The sequence below is a fragment of the Rhinoraja longicauda genome, chromosome 30 (genome assembly GCF_053455715.1).
Source record: "Rhinoraja longicauda isolate Sanriku21f chromosome 30, sRhiLon1.1, whole genome shotgun sequence".
Classification (NCBI taxonomy): domain Eukaryota; kingdom Metazoa; phylum Chordata; class Chondrichthyes; order Rajiformes; family Arhynchobatidae; genus Rhinoraja; species Rhinoraja longicauda.
In genome coordinates, this window is record NC_135982.1 from 22,486,466 (window position 1) to 22,510,217 (window position 23,752).

At 38.5% G+C, this 23,752-nt stretch overlaps 1 protein-coding gene across 6 annotated transcripts in view; it reads right to left on the reverse strand.

Annotated features, from left to right (window-relative positions):
- Nucleotides 1-23,076, reverse strand: part of LOC144608148 (calmodulin-binding transcription activator 1-like) — an 863,868-nt gene extending 840,792 nt beyond the window's left edge. For all 6 annotated transcript variants that reach the window (XM_078425569.1, XM_078425567.1, XM_078425568.1 and 3 more), the window contains exon 1: nucleotides 22,958-23,076. In XM_078425569.1, coding sequence (XP_078281695.1) covers nucleotides 22,958-22,982 — 25 coding nt within the window. In that variant the 5' untranslated portion in view covers nucleotides 22,983-23,076. The remainder of the gene's footprint in view (nucleotides 1-22,957) is intronic.
- Nucleotides 23,077-23,752: the final 676 nt, after the last annotated feature.

Below are 23,752 nucleotides of genomic sequence, written 5' to 3' on the forward strand. Positions count from 1 at the left end.
GGCAGGAACGGGATACTGATTGTGGATGATCAGCCATGATCACAGTGAATGGCGGTGCTGGCTCGAAGGGCTGAATGGCCTACTCCTGCACCTATTGTCTAAAGTCTATTGTCTATTGACACAATGTCCTGGAGTAACTCAGTGGGTCAGGCAGCATTTCTGAAGAACATGGATAGGTGATGGTTTGGATCAAGACCTTTGTTCAGACTCATCTCCGGATGTCAGCTTGACATAAGCTTCATTGAAAAGATTGGAACCTATTACTAAGGAAGTGATACAGGGCACTTTGTAGTCAATTGTAGGATTCAGCAGAGTAAACATTAAATAATGAAAAAGAAATTATGTTTGTTGAATCTGTTGTGGTTTTTAAGGTTGCAAGTAGCAGAATAGGTAAGGAAGAAAGTAGCTGTTGTACATTTAGCTTTCAGATAATGTTTGATAAAGATGCCGCACGTGAAGTTATTAAACAAAAGTAGAGTACATAGGAGGGTGGGTAACACATAAATGTATATTGAGGCTTGGTTAACAGACAGGCCTTTTGGTTTCAGAGTCAATGAGCAGTAGTATAATGTACAGTTGCTGCTGTGGCCCTAGCTGCTCACAATCTACGACAAAAATTTGGATGATCAAATACATTCCTAGCTGACCTCCTGTATTCTATTCTTTATAAGCTATAAGCCTTCCAAAACTCTGCTGTCCTTGGACTATACTATGGTCAGTTCACTCCTCTCTCTGTGCCAATTGGTTCCCAGTTATGCAACATCACAATTTAAAATCTCTTTTATTTTCAAAATCCCTTAGTGAACTTACCCCACCTATTGCTATAACCTCTTACTGTCTCTTGGCCTCCAAAATATCTGTGCTCCTCTAATCTCACCTTTTGCTGATCTACCATTAGCAACTGCATCCTGCAACTGCCAAGGCATCAAAATTTTCTCCACCTCTCCTGAAACACAACTTGATACCCATCTTCTTGACTATATTTGTTATCATCTACCCATTATCTCTTCACTTTTACAAATGTACTGCAGAAAGACACAAAGTTCTGTCGTAACTCAGTGGGCTAGGCATCATCTGTGGAGAACATGGATAGGTGACGTTTCAGGTCAGCACCCTTCAGATTTCTTTCAGCAGTCTGAAAAAGGGTCCTGACCTGAAAAGTCACCTATCCATGTTCTCCAGTGAAGCTGCCTGACCAGCTGAGTTACTCGAGCACTGTGACTTTTTTTTGTAAACCAGAATCTGCAGTTCTTTGTAACCATGCTGTAGAAAGTATGCTGACAGGTTGCCTCATGGCCTACTGTGGCAGTTCCAATGCACAGGAACACAAGAAGTTGCAATGAGTGATGGACTCAGCCTGGTCCATCACAGACACTGCCCTCTAATGGAAACATCTGCAAAGCGCTGCCTCGAGGAGGCAACATCTATCACCAAGCATTTGCATCAACTGGGCCAAATTCTCACCTCTTGCACTACTATGGACTTGATTTTTTTTTCCAGTTTTCTTTCTTTTCAAATTGTGTGTGTAGAATATGTATAATTTATATATAATTTATGTATAATTCTCTTTTGTATGCTTGTCCGAGTCTATGTGCCTACAATTTTGGTGAAAGCAAGCTTTTTCATTGTACCTCTGCCTCACTGTACTCGTGCATATGAAAATAAACTGGAACTTGAATATGGTGTTTTGCATCATGGTTTGCTTTGATAACTTCTGCAAAAATATTTTGGAACATTTTTGATAAATCAAAGGAGCTAGACGAATGGAAATTGTTGGCTTTCTCAATTCCCAATATTATAATCGGCATTTAACTTAGAGGTTGTGTAATCTGATGTCTTTAGAGAAATTAAAAGCTTTTCAACAAATTTAAAATTCTGCTCAAAAGCAGTTGGTAATAAATGAGTCCCCAATGATTATACCAACATCGGCAACAATCCCCTCGAGAATTCTAGTATTTTTAAATTACTGCGTACTTCAGATTTACCTTCACTAACAGAGCCTCAGTGTTATTCTGCACATTTGAGCATCAGTCCATTAATTTGGCATTTCATTGTAAAACATGTGTGTTCTCGAGTTTGCCAGTAATCAATTAATCAATTAAAATATAACCCATGATGTTAATTACATTACTGGAAACTTAATCCCTCATTGGAATGCTTGTGACACATTATGAAGCTGCCCCATATTACCATCTATACAATATCAAAAAACTTGGTGAATATTATAATGTTTTAGGGCATTGCAAAGTTCTCCCAATTGAATATAGAAACTATTTATCTTCCCTTTAAAACTTATTATCTTATTTCTGGGACATAATCCCATTGATACAAGATCAAAAGGCCATTTTTCATGCCCGAGTTTAGATGATAAATATTAGCACTATCCAACTACAGTAAGCACAGTCAGCCCAAATTCATCTCCACCATTCTCCACATATGCTCATTAGCAAGATTCAATGCATAAAAGCCAGAATCAGAAATAATTTCAAATTTCCTAGCCCCAAGGTTGGGGCTCAGAAACCAATTTCAGCACACCACATTATACTACAGCTGACATCAGCAAACTCACAAGGCTATGAATTAAACCAGGGACCTCCAGCCCATATGGTTGAGGTATATGATGGTTTTACCACCCTTGCCATTAAGCGCAGTTTGATGTAGCAATTTAATCTCATGGTTCAGATTCCATTACAAACAATTATTGAATCCCTCCATTAAATTACCATCTTGTAATCCACTCCAAGATATTGATTACCATGTGAAGAATATTTCCTGGCAACATGATAAAATTGTTTCTACATTACAACACCGTGAAAAATATGCAAGTCTTAAGCATCTCATGATAGATGTGTACCTTTTTCTCTAAATTGCTGCACCTCTTTGTTCAGCATCTCCACTCTATCATGGTTAAAATGAGGGGAAAAAATCTTCTCAGCAGACCATATATTATAAAGAACAATAAGTAGTTGTCAGCAAATTCAAAGCTCTCGTGGTTTATTATGTCACCAGAAGTCAAACTAGTCATCCATTACCCTATTCCTCTTACCCAAAGATTTCAACATCTTTTGAATTGGTTTAGTCTTGGTCATTTGAAATTACATCTCCTTCATATTTATAAGTGATCACTTTTTGGTCAATGGTGTGTTATTTTCAGTAACTTTCTGCGACCAAATCAGCAGAATAAGTTGCTTTCCCAAAAATATTTACTGACAACAAAAATACGAGATGCACAGAATTTAGATTATCTTAATTATTTTATGTTAACATTGTCACTCAAAATAAATTTGAACTGTTTTCTGTTCATGACTGCAAAATACTATCCACTCAAGGATCCCAGTGTCAGCATAACACACTTCAGGTAAAGGATATCATAGGTCAGTGCGGGGTAAAACATTCAGCGCATTGGCTTATCATGCTTCCTCAGAGCAAGTGTACAACATTCTAGACTACCTTTACTTGAGACTTTAACGATCACCCCATGCATTAACACTATCCTACCCCAACCCAATCGCCCAACCCCAATTGCACCTAATATCCCCACTGCTATCTTGCAATTCTTGCCAATCAGGAATACAAATTTATGTTTGGTTTCCTTGTACGCCTTGCCAAAAATTATTCATTCAAGAAATACTCCTGGAAAAAAAAGTTAAATGGCATGGCTTTCTATTTTTCTTCTCAATACTATTTATATTTTCCCCATGGAATTGTGCACATGAATTGAAAATAGAAATTTCAAGTGCATCCTGTAAATTCTCAAACAGGTCAGGCAATACAGAGAGAGAAAACTAGAGTTAATATTTCAGGTCTTTGACCTTGTATTAAAACAGTTAACTCAGGTTTTTGTTCAGCAGAGAAGACTTCAAGCCTGCTAAATATTCTTCCGCTAGTGATTAGATGGTAACGTCATTTTGGCTCATAATATTTTATTGAAAGCAGAAGGTTAATGCAGGTCCACAATATCTTTCATAGCTTCAAAAAAATTAACCCCACTTTTTTTGGGGATGGTGAAAAAAAAGTGAGCATATGAACCAACTTTCAACTTCTAATGCTTGTCTGTTTTCATAAACCCAAACTAAATCGCTACCAGAGTAAAGAAAACCAGATATATACTTTATTTCAACAGATGTACAGAAAAGAAGAAGGGTCTCGACCCGAAACATCTCTCCAGAGATGCTGTCTGATCCGCTGAGTTACTCCAGCATTTTGTGTGTACAGAAAAGATACTGGATTAAGGTAATGAATTTCAAATCAGGTAACTTAAACTTTAGCCAAGATAAATAAATAATTGGAATGAACACCAAACAAATCTGTGAGACACACTGTTCTGAAAACCTCAATTTTGTAAATATTACTTGGAAAAACGTTATATTTCCCAATATTTCTTGACGAATTTTCAAACCCTTAATGTCTGACAAATTATGTGCATTGCATCAGATGCAAAGTATGCCTGCATGAACCATTGATAAACCCTACATCTACTCCATACATGTATGAACAGCACAACATGCTACTTGGCTCAACAGATCCATGCTGGCCAATTGTGTTGATACTCGACACAATCCTCATCTACTTTTGTAAGGAAATCCTCCAGTTCTGGAATTTCTCAAGATGTTGAGATGAAAAAGTTGTACAGAAAAGCAGCTGATCTCTCAAAAAGTATATTAGGACCCGTTTGACTTTTCGATACACATCCTAGCAGTTCTAAATTAGTGGCTGCCCTTGTGTGAATTTAGCCAGAGAGCACTAGGCTAGAGAAAATCCCTTGCAAGCCTGGTCAAGCTTTCAGACAATGTCCAGTCCAATATCCAAAAAGGGATTACTGGCTTTCAGAAGAAGGTACCACAAGTGAGTTTCTCTGGTCTATGCGTTGTTAACAAGGCCAGGAATGTTGTCATTGACTCGGCAAAAAACAACCATTTCAAAACTGAAGAATAATCAAATCTGGATGTTTCCCTTGTCCTTACAGCATTGAAGCTGAGCTCTCAAAATGAAGCATTGCAATTGCTTAAACATTTTCATTACACCAAGAACCTGCAGATGTCTCACAAATAGCAATATGAAACCTGCCATAACAGCAATTTTCCTTTATATATTTGACTATAAAAAGTCTCCCAAGTATCCTTTAGGAATAAAATAGATGCAAGTCAAATATGAGAATACTTGGAGAGGTGAAGTAAAACTATTTTCAGAGATAGTTTGAGCATGAAAATCAAGCACAAGAGTGGGCTTGTAAATAAATCAGCTAATTGATCAAAAAATAGATTCATCATTCCTATTACTTAAATTAATTAATTAGAACACATCTTTTTATACCATGAATGCATGCTGGCATATCTTGTGCAAGGAAAAAGGATTAATTCGTGGAATTAACCATGTATATTAATTAACCACCTTAAGCGCTTTTTTAACCACAAAGGGGCAATAGGCTATCAACAAAACAAGACAGGAGTAGGCCATTTGACCCATTAGTATCATATTTTTACAACAGCCATTCAAACTATCCACACATCTTGTGAATGTAGGAGGCAACTCAAACACTAATAGGAAACACACGAGCCATGGGGAACATATGCAAACACCACAGACAGCACTTGAGATCAAGATTGAAGCCAGGACCCAGAGTTGCAAGGCAACAGCACTAACTGCTGCACCATTATACCATGATGTTTTCCATACAACTCATTTCCTTGGCTGTTTGTAAAATATAACGGGCAATATTAAAGGTCCATCATGAGGTGAGAGTTCAGGTGCGGCAAGACTTTAGAGATACTGTGCAGAAACAGGCCCTTTGGCCCACTGAGTCTGTGCCAACCAGCGATAACGCCATACACCAACTGACCTCCACATAGGAACAAGTTTACAATTTACCAAAGCCAATTAACCTACATACCTGTACATCTTTGGAGTGTGGGAGGAAACAGGAGCACTCAAAGAAAACGCATGAGAAACCATTGTGCCACTGTGCCGCCCAAGAGAATAAAGCAATTTTACACGAAGCATTAACCTGCCCTCCACACAAGCTTTGAAATTAACATTTTGTTATTAAACAGTAATGTTTACTGACCAAAACAATCTTACCCTTATCCAAGGCATAGTCCTTTATATGATCTAAGTGGAGAGGTCGGGGGCATTTTTCCAAAGGTTCTTGTCAGTTCTGTTGAATTCATTCTCCAAGTCCCACTGACCAGTTGCCTGATGAGTATTACTGTTGAGGGTAACATTGCACCATGCAGATCATAGATTCACACCTTTGACTGCTGATCCAAGATCTCAGCCAATCAACCCAGAGGGTTACGGTAGGCACGAGAACAAAATACACTGACTTATGCTGGAAAACACACAAATTGAAGTATCGTTGCAAGCAGGATCAAGTTTGAATAAATACCCTCAAGTATGAAGATGACCATTTTTCCTTAAGAGAGAATGACCAAAACCAATTGAACCATACTCCACCAGTTTGGGGTGAAAGAAATAGAGAAAATTTGAAGTTCTAAATATAAAATGTCATTTGAAATAAAGGGAAAATAATTACCCTACTTACTGTTACTAAAGCCCAAACATCAAGCCTTATTCTCATCCAATCTGAAGTACAATTATACAGTTGCTGACAATACATTGCATTGTTTCTTCCAAGATAGTCCCTTCAGGCAAAGGCAATTTGTTTCCACTCCAATTATGGGGTTCTGAGAAAGCCGCTATTGACAAAGGTGGCAGATCTCTACAAAAGGTCCTACATATATTCTCAGAACCATTGAATCAGTGAAAGAAAACAGATGCAAGTGAAAGTAAATAGAACGGCTGCATTTCTATATCATCTTTCATGACATCAGGTCATTCTAAAATACTTTGAAAATAATTAAGTACATTTGAAGCGTAGTCACTTACTTTGTCGTAAACACAACAGGCAATTTCTACACAACAATTTTCTGCAGACATTATTACGATAATAACCAGATAATCTCCCAACACTGGGTAAGCCCAGGATCAAGATTGACAAATGATATCAAAGTCTCTATGTTCTTGCCATCTATATACATATTACGAAAACTCTCATCGTGTATATATGTTTGTTTGTACGTTTGTATGTTTGTTTGTTCCCGAAATACAACCAAAACCTTACACAATAGCGCAACAATGTTAGGCCCACCTTACTCACCATTGGCCTGCGGTATGCAAGTAGAAAGTTTCATTCAAATTGTTGTTATATTTTAAAAGTTATTGACATTTTAAACTTTAATAAATCACTTTTCCACTTACCGTGCCCGTCAGCCGCGCCTGCGCAGCTATACCTCCGTGTTCAACGTCACAATGGGAACCCAACGGGCCCGTGCCTGTGCAGTTGGGGCCCGTTGATCCAATACTTACGTGTTCATCTTGCATCACAACAGTAAGATGGCCACCGGATCAGCGCATGCGCAGGTGGGGGAGGGTTGGCATTTTGAGATTGTCATTTTGAGATCGCAATTTTTGATTGGCTCTACTACCTCCCCACCACGTGGGGTCCTGCACGTCCTGATTGGCTCCTGCCGCTCCCCCCACGTGGGGTCGATTGATTGGCTCCGACCTACCGCTCGACGCCCGATTGGTTGCAGTTCCGGGTCCCACGTGGGGGTAGCGCCACCGCCACTCTGATTGGTCGGCGACTCTTCCGCTCAAAGCACGATGGTTGTCCGCCGGGGCTTCTTCCCGCTCAAAGCAACGGCCATCGCCATCGAGCTGGAGGAGAGGTTTGGACCCAACGGGTCCACGGGTCGCTGTGCCTGCCACGATGGCATCCGATGGCCAAGATGAGTGGCTCCCACTCCCCTTTCCTCTCCCCCGCCCCAGGCCCCGAGGGAGACTCCCCTGCCGGCAACGGGTCGTCAGTTGGGGGAGGGTTGCCGGGCCCGCAGGAGAGGTTTGGACCCAACAGGTCCACGGTTGTCTAGTACTAGTTAAAATAAAGAACAGCCACTGGAGAAAATATCAAATTTACCCTAATGCTCCCAAGACCAAAGCCCTACATGAACTGGTAGCGCTGGAAACCATACACAAAAGTACTAAAATTTTCTAGCTGACTTCATCAGCCACCACTGTTCTTAATTAATTAATTTCTTTTTTACCAATCCCCATGTCCCCTGAACTGTTAGTGCATGTCCGATTTCTACTGTTTGGCTAAGATTCCAACGTTAGGTTTCACCAGGGACCAGGTTTTTATTTCCAATCTGAAATCTCTACTGACAGTAATCTCGACCAATACTTTACAGAAGATTTAAAACTGTTTCACCAAACTCTATCTACAAAGTCATCAAACGCAACAAGTTTAAAAAATATATTTGTTTGTCTACTGAAGGGTTACTTCTCTTGCAGTAATAAATCATTAAATCCTAAATGATACAACTGTTCTCTTTATGTTTCTGACTTTGTTAAGTGAAAATTAGGACAGAGGATCTCAGAAGTCAAAACTCCCCTTTATACAGAAGGTGATCTCACACAAAAATTGTAAAACCATTGATCCTCTTGAAGGTGCTCGCTTGTAGATTAATTTAATTCCAAAATGCACTAATCATTTCACAATTCTCACTTCACACAAATATGGATTTCTCCTCTGTATGTGCAAGTAAAATTTTGCTGTACTCAATTCTGCATCTAATGATCTAAAGAAATGTTTTTGAACATAACTTCTTAAAACTTATTCCACATCCTTCTAAATTAGTCAACAGTTGCAGTACCCCTACTAACACGCATTTGTTATGTCAAAAATAAAAAATCTTCAAAGCCACTTTTTTTTAAGCTTTGTTAAATGATAATCTATTGATTTTGTTTAGCACCTGTAAATCACTTTAATCTTTTCAGTGACGCAAGAGTTAAAAAAAATAATTAAACCTGATAAAGCTTTTTTGTTGACCTTGAACACTCTTTTTTTTACTTTGTTCAGAGACAATTTAATCACTCCTGGTCCCTGGTGAAACCCAACATTAGAATCTTAGCCAAACCGTGGAGATCATCCATGCATTAACAGTTCTGGGGCCATGGAGCAACCACCCATTGTACAATCTCAGCCGTGTACCGCAGGCACACACACACACACACAGTAGCTTAGGAAACGCCACGTTACCACAATATTCATACAAACAGCTGGTGAAAGGTTCCACCTTTTCCCCTAGTCTCATTTCTAGTCCTTTGCTGTTATTGTTTTCAATTGACGATTTGATAATGCATGAAAGCAACAAGATAACTCAGAAGATTTCACCTAGGTGCTTCTTAATCTGTTTGGTTTATACGTACAACAAATAGAAGTAAATTGAGAGAAGGCAAGCAGCATGTACAACTTCCTTTGAGGATGGACAATTGTAGATGTTCCTAAAGATCTCCATTTCTGTGACCTTTTCCTGCCTCGCATTGGGATTGGTTTTGGACAAAATGATGGACATTAATTGCTGTCATCACTACCGTCTCCATTTCTGTGACATGGAACCAGGATTATATAATGCCAGGTAGATGGATCTTGTATTTTTTTCCCCATGATTCTATTGAAAACAACACATTTAACTGAAGTAAACAGATTGGAATACTAATCACTGAATCCAACTTCATGTCAAAAAAGTATTGCAAAGAGTAAGGGAGACCTGGAGTTCAGAATGAGAGATGATCTCCATAATTAACACAACATTGTACACTGTAATGATATATTGGAATCATTGTTCATTATAACTCCACGTGGATAATAAAAATAGCAGGAAACCATTCCCAAAATGTGATAATAGCAATTAGCGACAAGAAGTCAGTTAATTATTACAAATAACAAGAGAAACATCAGGTGATATAATAAAGCATTGTTTCAAAATTTAAGTTTGGAAAGTTTTGTCTGAGGGTAGATAAGTAATAATTTCATCTTTTTCATAACAATACACATATTTTGGTAATGCAAGCATGCATATGAAAACATCTTTCCTCCTTCCCCTGGCATAGAACTCCCTTTGCATCAGGGAAACAGAAAGATAACCTAGAGACCTTACCAAATAATAGCTGCACCAAACAGCGGTGATTTTCCTTTCAATTACTTACAATTGAACTCAAGTTTAGATAGAAACCCTATGTCAATCTTGACGAAAATAAATGGCTTTTGATCAGTGGTGGAGCAGAATCAAAAAAATTACTTAATTAGTATTTAGTAGAAATAAAATCAACATCAGAATCAGTTCCAGCATTGTAATGGACATTTGAAAATAAAATGCTGATTGATTTGAACTATAGAGGTGCGTGTCTACAGCTGGGTGCTCTACGGTGACAGACTGACTGACAAGGCAGAGTAGAGGAAACTACCTTGTAATCTTTCCAAAGGGAGGGGCTTATTTCACTTTAACAATCAGTGCAAGCTTATAAGTAATGGAGGAAACATAATGAAAAATGAAGCAAATGTCAACACTCCAAGCCACTGTAATGTTCTTGTATTTATTTTTCCAGGACATCATTTCTATCAATAATTTATATTTTGAACTTAAATAGGAAGAGTTGGGAGTGAGAGATGCAAAAACATAGAATCCCTAACTTTCAAGTCAATCTTTCAATCATTCCAGAAATGCTCTTCTGCTTCTTTAACATTTGTTTTGTCAAACTAAAAACTCCATTCTCCTTTATTCTCAGCATCACCTCCAAAAAACATGCTGTTAATGTAATTGGAATTTAAAGTCTTAGTATCTCATGGCAATAAGGCCTCGAAGCCAGAGACACTGGCTGTCCTATACATCTAATCTATTGAACTATATAATGTATCTAATGCTACGGAACAAAATTAAACCAAAGTGCAGAAAGCTTACATCTCAAATGTATATGGTACACAGTAAAGATACTAAATTTGAAGTACATTTTAAACAATGGCAACCATAAAAAGCACCAACACCATACAAACTGAGAAAGCCATCAAACAAGTGCAAAATAAATACAAACGCATCTGACAGAATTTTACAGCTTCATTCCATCTATAAAAATAACACACATCACTAGCCAAATACCCGACTACATAGATCAAATGGCCCAAGTATTAAGCTCCAAATATCTTATCCCAGTCTTCCTAACCTTAATTAAATAATATCTCCTCATGACACCTTAATTAAATATGAACCTTTTGATCAGGCCACCCGCATTAAGAGGACATTATGCATAACCCCCAAAGTGCATTTGTGCACGCAAATGCTCGCAAAACTGAATTGTCCTGAGAAGCAGAAATGTCAGGCCATTTTTTCTGCTGATACTCATTGCCAACTGAAGCTCTTATTTTATCACCTGATATTGCCTAGACCAGAGATCAAATTATAACTTTGTCTTTGTTCCTTTGATATTCTTCAAGCAGTATTTCATTAGTCAATATTCATTTCATTTCAGGAATAGTTCCTCTGGCACCACTGTTGGCTGCAACAGCGTCATACAATCTGTTTAATCCACAATGGAAATAATCTGCAACTATTCAGCACTTGAAAAGCTCATGTACCTGCCACCTCTCCCATAGGTCTAAACTGTAATGCGAATGAAAATATTTTAAAGCCACAACAATATGCAATGTGTTCCAAATATAGGAGACAGACCTTGCATAGATTAAGATATTTCAAAACAGCACTTATTAGTCATCATACCGGACCCTGACGTGAGAGGACGCTGGCGCTGTTTGTTCGCCGCTTCTCCGTCAGGATAGTTTGTCTGTTTGTTTTTATGTTATGACTGCTTTTGTAAAGCGCTTTGAGCACCTGGTAAAGCGCTATATAAAATAAATGCTTATTATTATTATTATTATACTTTTATATAGTTTTGAATTTTCAGGACCATGCCATTATTGGAGGCTCTTTTAATGTGAATGTGCTTGCAAGCACTAAAGTAGACCTTATCAGCAGACCCAAGTAAAGTTCTTAAATGTTGGACCAATATGCCAACAATGTCCTCAATGCTCTCACAAATGATAGTGACAATCCCAATTGCTCCAACTATATTTGTAATCAAATAGCAAATCTGTAGCTTTCAGAAGTTCACACCATTTGTTAAACTGCTTAAAATGAACCTTGCACACAAATTCCTCCTTTTAAAAGCCAAACCAGTTGAGTGCACAGTTTAACTGGGTTTCGTGAACAATCGTGCATTATCTGTCAATCCTCTTTACTGCTACCAATACAGTAAACTATAATCATGCTCTTTTACGCTGTTCAGCTTCTTGGGACTGTTCTTACTTAGTCCCACTGGCCTAGGTGATTGGTGCTAATATATCTTTAAATGATATTCTCTATGTGTTATCATCATTTTCATTACATCACTTTGGCCCATTACTACATACTGCCACATAATGCCATCATTTGTAGAGAAGAGATTTCTGCTCTCCAAAAATGTATAAAAATCATGAAGAATGCAATGTATAAAAAACCCTGCTGCGCTTGTTCTAATTTGCATCGTCTTGCTCAGCCATTGCTTATTGATTTGTACTGGCTCCCAATTGAACAACACAGTAATCCTAAAATATATATTTTTATTTTCAAATCTTTGCCTGTATCCATAACTTCATCCAGTCCAAATGTCCAAGATATTCATACTCCAATTTCTGGCCCCTTGATCATCCCGGAATTTAAAAACTCCATGATTATTGGTTGTATCTCAGGTGGCAATCAAGCACTTAAACTCTGGAATTACCCTTCCTAAGCACCTCCCCTCTCCACTAAAACACTCAAAACATAACGCTTCGGCTAAGCCTTTGAAACAAATTTTCTACATTGCAGTATCAAATATTTTTCATGATAAGATAGTATTAAAGCATTTTGGAACAATTCAATGAAAGACAGTTATAAAAACAAATCATTGCATAATTCCACAAACAAATTCAAATTGCCCTTTGCCTTTTTATCAAAGCCACAACTACTCCAATGGATCACCAAAGCCAACATTTTTATACGTCCAGTGCCTTCTCCATACTATTGATTCTCATCCTTAGTTTCTTTCTCGAGCCTCCAGCTCAAGTTGAACCAAACCAATGATCAGCTGAGTTCCCAAACTTGTATTCTTGTCACAAAGACTACAGAATTCCACCTCCATTACACCACTTTCCCCAAATTGCCAAGGTATGTTTATCACTAGGAACTTTTATTGCTTCACCACAGGGCTACACTTCAACAGCCATTCTAAACTTCAACTGATCCAAAAAACTCTACGGCTTCGAGCCAATCACGTGACAACTTCCTCGCACTCCGCCATTTACTTTTATTTATTTACAGCATTTAACACGAGTCTAGATAAGCACCTGAATTGCCATGGAGGAGAAAGCTACAGATCACGTGCTGGAAGATGGGATTAATATGGATGGGTCCACTCTGGTTGGCATGGCTGTGGTAGGCCAAAAGGCCTCATTCCATGCTGTATGACTTCATAACTCTGTGATAATGGTGCCTATATATTCCCATTTAGATTAAGCAATTCTCTAGAACTCCTATCCATGTAGTAAAGTTTCCCCAACAAAAGTAATAAGCAGATTGCTCCACTATTTTAATACAGCATTAATTAAAGAATGATAATCTATTTCCACATCAGAATGGTTTACAATCTGGAAGAACACTTTAAAGTGGTGCCTCTCCCTTCTACTTGTTGCCTTCCATCTTCTGTACAGGAGAAGTGGTATTTGAAGAAGTTGAAGCAGCCAGCCTGGAAAATTGTAGTACATTCTGTAAATAGTACTCACTGCAGAGAGTATACCAGTGAAGGAAGGAGCAATTATTCAGGTGGTGAGCAGGATCCAATTAGCCAAGTTGTTTTCTCCTTTATGGTAAACCTTTTCAGTGTCAATGAAGTAACACTCACCCAGGGAGATGAAGAGCATTCCTTCACATTCCTAACATACCTTGGTGTATGATTAGCTGCAGCATATCCAGATTTGTTGTTACAGACACTAGATACATAATCCAATTGAGCCTCTGGTCAATGATGTTGACGTTAATGGCACTCCTTCCAAAATAGAGATAATTAGAATCTCTTGCTGCAGATGATCATTGTCTGGCACTCATGCACCTCCAGTTTAAATTCCATTTGGAATATTTTGGAGGACCAAGAACCAAGAACCAAGAACCAGTCAGAAGGTTACTTGGTACTAATCACCCCATGCCTGAATGTGGTCAAGATCATGCTGCATGCAGGTTAGGTGCTTCATTATCCAAGCAACATGAATGGAACTGCACACCATGTCAACAGAAAGCATCTCCACTTCTAACTTATGTTGGTAGAAGGATCATTGAAGCTATCTGAGCAAGCAAAAAAACCTTTCTTTGGGCTGGGAATTACTCCAGCAAATGAACAGTGCCTCTTGATTTCCTTTGCCTTTGATTTCTCTAATCCTCCATGATGCCACATTGGATCAAACACTATCTTTATGTTAAGATAGTGTTACCTCACCAAAACCAGGTACAAAGCTGTGAAGGTCCAGAGAAAAATAGTCTGATCGATCATTAGCAAACAAATTATTATTGAATGACAACTTGGCTAGTTTTCAACAATATCTTCCATCGTTTTCCTGATCCTGGACAATACTTAGCCAGAGTGAATCTATCTTGAATTTTATGGACCATCAGCAAAATTTTCTGAAAACACAAATTTGCTCAATTTCACCCTTCTCCTTTATACCCTAATTAAAAGCCAAATATTGGACATTCCTCTAAATAACTCATTTGATTTAGCTATCATTTTTTCCCTCTAAAGCTCACTGGAATGCCAAAGGCATGATATCTATGCATGCTGTCCTTCACATCTCTAACAGCATTCAAATGGAATTCTCAGGCAATTCTAAAAATGTACCATGTGATCAGCAATATTTGTCCAATATGGTCCAGGTTATGACCTTGGTGATGGTCATGACAAGGTTATTGTCAAGGTCAAGCAAGGGAGTTGAGGAAATAAACTATTTATTCACAAAATGCTGGGGTAACTCAGCAGGTCAGGCAGCATCTCAGGAGAGAAGGAATGGGTGACGTTTCGGGTCGAGACCCTTCTTCAGACTGACCTGCTGAGTTACTCCAGCATTTTGTGAATAAATACCTTCGATTTGTACCAGCATCTGCAGTTATTTTCTTACACTACTTGAGGAAATAAACTATATATGTGATCAATAAAGTTGCAATGTCAAGACCATAAATGTTATACTCTGAAAGGATACCAGTAAGGTTACACCACCCAAAGTAAACTGACAAAATTGCACATGAGGAAGGACTTAATCTTGCACTCCATATACTTGATTATGCAAGTAAAGATCTACCACAGGTTTGGGTTCTACCAGTTCTCGTCTTTTCTTACCTTATTAGCCATATCCAAATCAACATATATTTTGCTAATTCTCTTTCAAGTCACTCACCCTGGAGGTTTCTCTTCACTTAAAAATCTGTCACCATAGTATTCAATGATGAGTTTATATATCAAATTAATGTTGTTCGCCTTCCACATCTACATTTAAGAATTTTCCAAAAGGAAACTGGTTTAGATATCAGGATGGGGTAAAATAAACTGCTAGCTTACCCAAAGGAGCCAAAACCAACTTCAGCAGCTTAATGACAGACTGGCTGACATCAGTAAACTCAGTCTAGATAGGTAATGGAACTGATAAATTTCCTGCCTCCTATAGCGCAGACAAATGAATCTTGATTTATTTAATTGAAATTATGTCCAAGGTATTATGTTGGTTAGAATTAGGAAAAATGGAATTGCATGCCACTCATCCGCAGCATCACACACTCCACTGCAGTAAGTAGGAAAAGCTTTTTCCAGAAGATACAAAACTACAATCAATGGTTTGTCTGAATTAAACTGAGTAGGAAGAAGGGTCTCGACCCAAAACGTCACCCATTCCTTCTCCCCAGTGATGTTGCGTGTCCCGCTGAGTTACTCCAGAATTTTGTGTCAACCTTCGCTTTAAACCAGCATCTGCATTTCTTCCCCATACAATTAATGGTTGGCAGCAAGAATAACTAACAGCTGCAATAGAAAGCATGAACATCAATGATTTAAACCAAACTCTTCTTTATCATATAAATTTTAAAAATATGTAAAACTGTTGGGAGCCAGCAAGGCTAAATAAATTTGTACGGGTTTAATGGCCTTGAGTGAGCTTTCATCTTTAGTATACTGCTACTACACTAAAGGTTTTCAATATAATAACTTATAATATCACAAGTAGATGATTTGCTGTTCAAAATTGACTTTCAAATGTTTAGCTCCCCAACCATTTGCTGAGTAGGGAGAGCATGATCACTGCCACAAGTTGCCAAACTACATAATCCAACCTATCCACTCCGCACTGTAGCAAAGGATTATAAAGAATCACTACTCTCTGGTGAAGAGATTTCTGTCTCTGACCTGCTTATTTCTGTCTCTGACCAACCCTTATTTTGAGAATGAGCCCCCTGGTTCCAGACACCCCTCCTAGGAGAAGCATCTACCTTGTCAAACGCTGTCAGAATTGTGCACGATTTGATATCATCTCTCATTCTGAACTCGAGGTATAGATTCCGTCAGTTTATGCTCTCTTCTTTGCTTATCCCAGCTTATCCCCCACCCTCATCCTCATCCCAGGTAACAGTCTGGAGAACTTTCATTGCACTTCCTCTATTGAAAATAAATCTTCTTTGGATAGGGATTCCAGACTAGTACAAGATACGTTCAAAGGTCACACCCAGTTCCCATTTGCATGCTATTTCAATTTTCTCATTAGTTCCACATCCTTGGCTTTCTCCTCTGCCAGGGTGAAGACCATCCAAATTAGTGAAACAACACCTATGTTCCACATGGCATTCTATAAGTCAATGGTATGAATATTTTTTGGTAACCTCCCCTCCAATGCGTTCATCCCTCTCTCTCTCCTGATCTCCTTCCCATCCTATTTTGGCCCCTCTTTCAGTCCCCATGTCCATGCCCATCACCTAATTTTCACCCATCAAGTATACACAGATTTTTCCCAGAGGTTTCTCCCCCACCCCTCCTGCTTCTGATACCATCTGCCATTCACCTCTCCATTAATGATTCACCTTCCTTACTTAATGCCAGCATTATGTTCCTTATTGCATTTCAGCAGCTGTCTCCATCTTCACCTCTCTCCATCTGCCTTTGTTTTAGTCTCCCTCAATCCAACATCCACCTTCCTCTCTCCGAAGTCCCCCCCTCATGTACCTGACTCCACTCACTCTCAGTCCTGATACAGTGCTTTGACCCATAATGTTAATATTTCTTTCCCACCCTCCCATATACTCTGCTCAACCCACTAAGTTCCACTAGCAGATTGTTCGTTGTTATGTCAACAATTCACATGCAAGGACAATCTACTTCCACTGATCAATCTCTTCCCATTTAAATTAGGTCATTTTTCTTTCTTTTTCCAAAATGGATGTCCTCACATATTTCCCCATTATATGTTTGATCTAGCATGTCCTCATTCAATTATCCTGCTACAACTTCCAACTTTCCCACCACTGCACATCCTCATGGATATTTTACTCTTTATTTCCATGTCCAAATTATTGATAAAAATTAGATGGTCCCAGCTCTGATCTTTTTAATACGTCCTAGACTTTCCATAAACCAATCCTTAATTGTCTATAAATTACTTCCAAATCAAATGTGTTATTATTTTAGTCACAGAGTTATATAGCACAAAAACAGATTCCTTGACACCAACCAGGTTGCCCATCTGAGCTTGTCCCATTTGCCCGTGTTTGACCCATAATCTTCTAAACTTTTCCTAGTCGTGTACCTGTTTAAATGTCAATTAGACATTGAAATTGTATCCGCCTCCACTACTTCTTCTGGTATTTAGTTGAATAACATTGTTTGGCACCTTGCCGAATGCCTGCTGAAAGGCCTAGTGCTGATATATCGGATCCACTGGCTGTCCCTTATCAATTACACCTGTTAGATCCTCAAAACACTCCAACAGATTTTCCAAACACAATTTCCACTTCATAAATCTATGTTCTGTTACTTGTATATACCCACCTCCTTCAAAACGTTTAATTTATATTTTCTCCAAAACTAATACAAATTTATTTTATCCCCTCATTCAATCGTCTTGTTGATCTCCACTATTTCCAGGAGATTTGTTAATTTCCTGATTTCTCATTATAATTTCTCGTGCCTCAGTCTGCAAAGGGATCGATCTTTTCTTTTTCGTGTACTGTACAAAAACAGTTTTTACAGCCTGCTTTTATACTGCATTCTAGATTAACCTCACTTTTGTCTTCCCTTTCCTTGTTCATGTTTAGGTAGTCCTTTGCTGAATTCCAAAGTTTTTCCATCCATCAGGCTTTTTAGCCACATTTTAAGTCTTCCTTTGATCTAATACCATCTATAACTACTCACAAGCCATATACAAATCATGCATCTTTTTTTGAGCCTTACAAAGTGATATTAATTATTACTAATTATTAATTATTACTAATTTTTCCCCAACTTACCATAGCCAAGTTGTATCTCATATTCTGTTAAGTTTATTTCGCTTAGATGTATGATCAGTGTTTCCAATTGAATTAAATCACCTTTGATATTTATATAATATTCCATTACATTATGATCAGTTTTCCCTAAAACTCCTTATCTTCCAGGGTGCAGGTACCATATCTAAAATGGTCTCTTTCCTCACCAATTACTCAACATGCTAACGTTGAAAATCATTTCCTAATTTCCCCAAGAATTTGTCTTCTAGAGTATTATTGCAAATGTGATTTTCTCAGTCAATATGTAAATTAAAGTCAGCTGTGATGGTTTTTATCCTAGAGATTTATTTATTTCATCCGTGTTATACGTCTCCAAAATTCACGATTTATACTAATGCCATTTGGAGGCAATGCACAACTCCCCCTAACATTTACTTGCCCATTGCTGTGTCTTAGCTCCACCAAATTAAATATTTTCCCTTTACTGCCTTCTTCCCATTCCTTACCTTGGTCACTTTGGAATCACATTTCTGGAATGGTTATTAGATCATACCCACTTATCTGCAAGAGTTAAAAGAGCTTTTAACTTTATCTCATCACCATTTTCCCTGCACTGACTCTATGGAGGTACATTTGTCCGTTTCCATGTGTTGTTCCTTCCAGACAAAGTCTACACATTGTTACCAATTCCTCTATTGTCACCTTGGACTTTTTTTTGACTTGCTAAATTTCTCCTCAGCAAAACACTCCTCACCCCCAACCATCGCTTACTTGGGCAAATTAGGGGCAATGCCAATACCATACCATCTTCTTATTAATATATTTGGCTAATGCCATAATTAGCTAAGAATTTTAAGAATGATAATGCCCACAAAGGGATTATTGTTGCAACAACCATTTCTGTAACTCCAATTTCAAAATTTAATAATGTAAACCAATTCCTTCCTTTCAGAATCATACAGTTAACTGTTGAATATTTAACCAAATATTCCATTAATACGACAGGAAAAAAAATCTGGAAATGACCTTTAGCTTTTATCTCTTTGCCTCCAAGCTGTATAGTGAATGTAGTAGTGGTGAGGAGCAGGGAACATTTATGGTATTTGTTAGAAATATATACAACATTGACGACTGTAATGTTCCCATTACAGGGTACCCTGCAATCGTTCTACCTAGGTCATGCATGAGAGATGCATGCTTGATCGAGATAACAGAGGTAATTAGCATCCATAGAACAATACCTCAGTAAGGGTGATACAGATTTTTTAGAATGAGCTGGAAACCAAGTGATTGTAACAGGACAACTGCAGAAAAAAATTAACATGCAGTAATGTCATGATGAAATAGTTCAAAAGTGAAATGACGACCGCCAACCATTAGTTACAGATTTCCCACACTTTCCAATGTTTAAGTCATTACCCTTCATTGGCATATTTCCAGCAAATCCACCGTGCACCTTAAAAATCTTATCAATATGGCCAAATGTTAAAAAATCTTCAAATGCACTCCCTCAAGACTTAAATATTCTGAAATACTCTAAAGCAATATCAATCTATCAGGCTAAATGTTAGCCCAGACCGGCTGCAGTACTTGTCTAATGTTTTGTGAACTCTTTCCTTTCCTCGTTTATTTTGAGAAACTTGGGTTGGCGAAAGTCCATCGCACAGGATACCAGCAAGGGCAAGTAAAGTTGATCAATCAAACCATGATTAGATCTCACAAAACTTGGGCTTTAAAAGCTCATAGATTGCATGCGTAAGGGAATGAGGAGGGAAATGAGATGTTCCACAGTTCTATGGAGGGCATGCAGCGTAGGTTCACTAGGTTAATTCCCGGAATGGCGGGACTGTCGTATGTTGAAAGGCTGGAGCGATTGGGCTTGTATACACTGGAATTTAGAAGGATGAGGGGGGATCTTATTGAAACATATAAGATAATTAGGGGATTGGACACATTAGAGGCAGATAACATGTTCCCAATGTTGGGGGAGTCCAGAACAAGGGGCCACAGTTTAAGAATAAGGGGTAGGCCATTTAGAACGGAGATGAGGAAGAATTTTTTCAGTCAGAGGGTGGTGAAGATGTGGAATTCTCTGCCTCAGAAGGCAGTGGAGGCCAGTTCGTTGGATGCTTTCAAGAGAGAGCTGGATAGAGCTCTTAAGGATAGCGGAGTGAGGGGGTATGGGGAGAAGGCAGGAACGGGGTACTGATTGAGAGTGATCAGCCATGATCGTATTGAATGGCGGTGCTGGCTCGAAGGGCTGAATGGCCTACTCCTGCACCTATTGTCTATTGTCTATTGTCTATAAAGAATCAAGAAATCAGGGAGAGGTCATAAAATGGGATGTTACAACCTAGAAGAAACAAGAATATTAAATTAGTTTTTTCAGCCTGCTATATTACTAGTTTTGGGTGTACTTTAAAAAAAAATCTGTGAACCAGTGAAGAATAATTTTCTATTTTAACCTCACTATGACAGTACACCTTATTTCCTTTACTATCCATTATTGCCATCAATACTTGAAATAAAAAAATACTCGATGCTAATTTCTTACAGATATTTCTACTACTTTCATTTTTCCCTGTGCACACCAGTAATATAATTACACAGTACTAAGTTGTTACAGAGTTGGCTAAACTACCAAAGGGCTCCTTGCATTGACAGTTTGATGCAAGGAGCAATCGAGTCAACTTCTGAATGGTTGTTCACTTGCAGTGTTGTATGACAGAAATATTGTAAGCTATCTGTGTGGGAATAAGAAAGGTACATAAGCAAATAGGGTCTCTCCAAATATGACACTTGGTCCGCCTATGGAAAGAAATTGTTTAGTCAGGACCAAAACCAACAACTAAAAGAACAAAACCAACTTGGCAGCCAAAGTAGCCATATCCAATGGAATTGATATTGGTTTAGGGAAATAAATTTTAAGCATAGACATTTCAAAAGGTGCAACAAAATTGCATTTCCATAAAAGATGTAGCACATATGGGTACAAATAAAGAGAAGCTCTTCTGAATAGAGCTAGATTTAATTTGCATCCACCTCATGTATTACTGAGAAAAGCAACATGCTTCGCATGTCAAACAGCAGCTGCGAAACAAAGGGTTAAAGCTGTCTCCTTCCCAATTTATCTAAAATTTCTTGGAAAATATGTCAACATTTAATGTGAATAAGGCTTTTTAAAAACATGCCTCAATTTTGCCCAGCACATATAGCGGATAATTTCTATTCTTTGATAGGCATAAGAAATTTTTCATTTCAGCCTAAATCAAAACCTCAAATATTCCATAACATATTAAATGTTGATTTGCTTGCCTTTGTGTATTAAGTGATGCAATTTTTCTTTACTGAAAAAAATTCAAAAGATAATTTTGGCTCAATTTTCCCGCAAATTTCTGCCAATAGTAAACGGACAAATCGACATGTAACTTAATACATTTTTGCTTTGTCATTATTTCTTTTCCATAATATACATGCAATGGGCATTTGCTATCAATCTTTCAAGTAAATCAGCATAATCATTCTTTTATGTTAATGGAATAAATACCATGGAACAATTAGAATTTACTTGGAATTACCAGATTGTGCAATGTCTTCTCATTTGCACAAATTGTTGTATATACAGACTGTTCTATATCTATAGAATAATCAACTTGCAGCAGTTTTATTACTTTAAGTTCAGCGCATTAGTGCTTGAAAATGTATAACCCATAGAATGAATATTTTCATTAAAATAATAAAGAGACAGAAAATTCAACAAGAAAAATGTATTTTAACTGCTGCACCTGAAAAATCCATTATTTAAGTTGCTCATATTAAAAATACAAACTTTTCTCTCAGTAAATAAATTCTATGAAGTAGAAATTGTGATATTTTGTCTGAAACCAGAATGTACTGCTATCCCCATTGTAATAATATTAATCAAGCAAAATAAACTTTCGCCAGTTTCGATCTTCGATTGATACCAAACTCTATATACCACATCTAATGTTTGAGTTTTGTGTAAACGCGCCTGAACTAAAGACAAAACATGACAAATCGGAGGTGAGACTTTGCATGCAATGCTCCACTTGAGGACAATGATCCTGCGAGTTATTCTGGAGCACATTACCTGAACTATTCCAATATTTGACAGTGCGAGAGGAGTTAAATCACTTTCACACCAGATAAACAATCCGTTACCGCCCTCTCGTGGAGTTTACGGCCACCAAACAACCTTGTATATTTGATTTTTTAAATATTAATTATTTTTTTGCTCTTCATAGAAAGTGACAGTTTGCTGAGGACGAAAAAAAATCGGACATTGGCTCTGTTCCTGTGAGGAAATAGTTTGCCCTTCTCCACACTCCACACATAACGGTTTTCAATATTTACGATAAACCGTCTTTGCTCCATTTGCAGCGCTTCACACCCCCTTGTTCTGTCAGATTCAGCTTTTTTTCGTCGTCCAGCAGGTTGTCAATAAAATTAAATATTTAATAGCCGCGATTTTTTGCAGACACTTATATTTTTATCCCACCCCCTCCTCCTCAGCCCCTTACCTTCCGGCTTCTTTTCGGCAGCCATTTCAGTCCCCCACTTACATCCCTAAACCCGACCGCCGGAGAAACCACCGCTCAACCAACCTTGAGCACCGGGCACAGAACTCGCCTCGCCCCGCCCCCCTCCTCTCTCCCTGCCAATCGCGATCAGCTCATTGGGCCGACCATCCCACCTACCCGCCTCTTCGCTTGTCGGATCGATGGACTATTGGTTCAGGTGTACGTCCATCATCGACCTGGAGCTTCCGGTTATCGGGTTAGGTTGTGACCGCCCAGAAAAGCGTATCGCCGTCTCTTGCGTGCGCGCGAGATGTGCGTGCGTGCGCGTCCTTGTGCGCGCACCCGAGTGGAAAAAATGTGCGTGCACGCGTCAAGGGGAAATCTCGTGAGATTTCTGAGGCTTACCCTCTGCTTCTTGTCTGAAGTATAATAGTAGAAATATAACCAGAAAGCGAGATGGATTATAGATGTTGCAAAACGCCATAACCCCTGGAAGAACATTTTACTGCAAAGTTGGGTCATCTCCACCATCGCCTTAGTTCCTACCATCAATATCCTGGAGGTTACCAGAAACCAGCCACAAGGGTTTTGGAGCTCCAAGAGCTGGTTGCAGACTGGATATGTTGCAGAAGTTACTCTCCTGACACTCCAGAGCCTTCTCACAATACACATGTGGGCACAATGGAATCCTCCCTCCTTGTCTAGATGAGTGTAACACCAACCAGCATGTGACAAGCTCCATATGGCAGAGAAGCTTGAGTGATTGGAACCTCATCAACGGTCCCAAGCATTCAT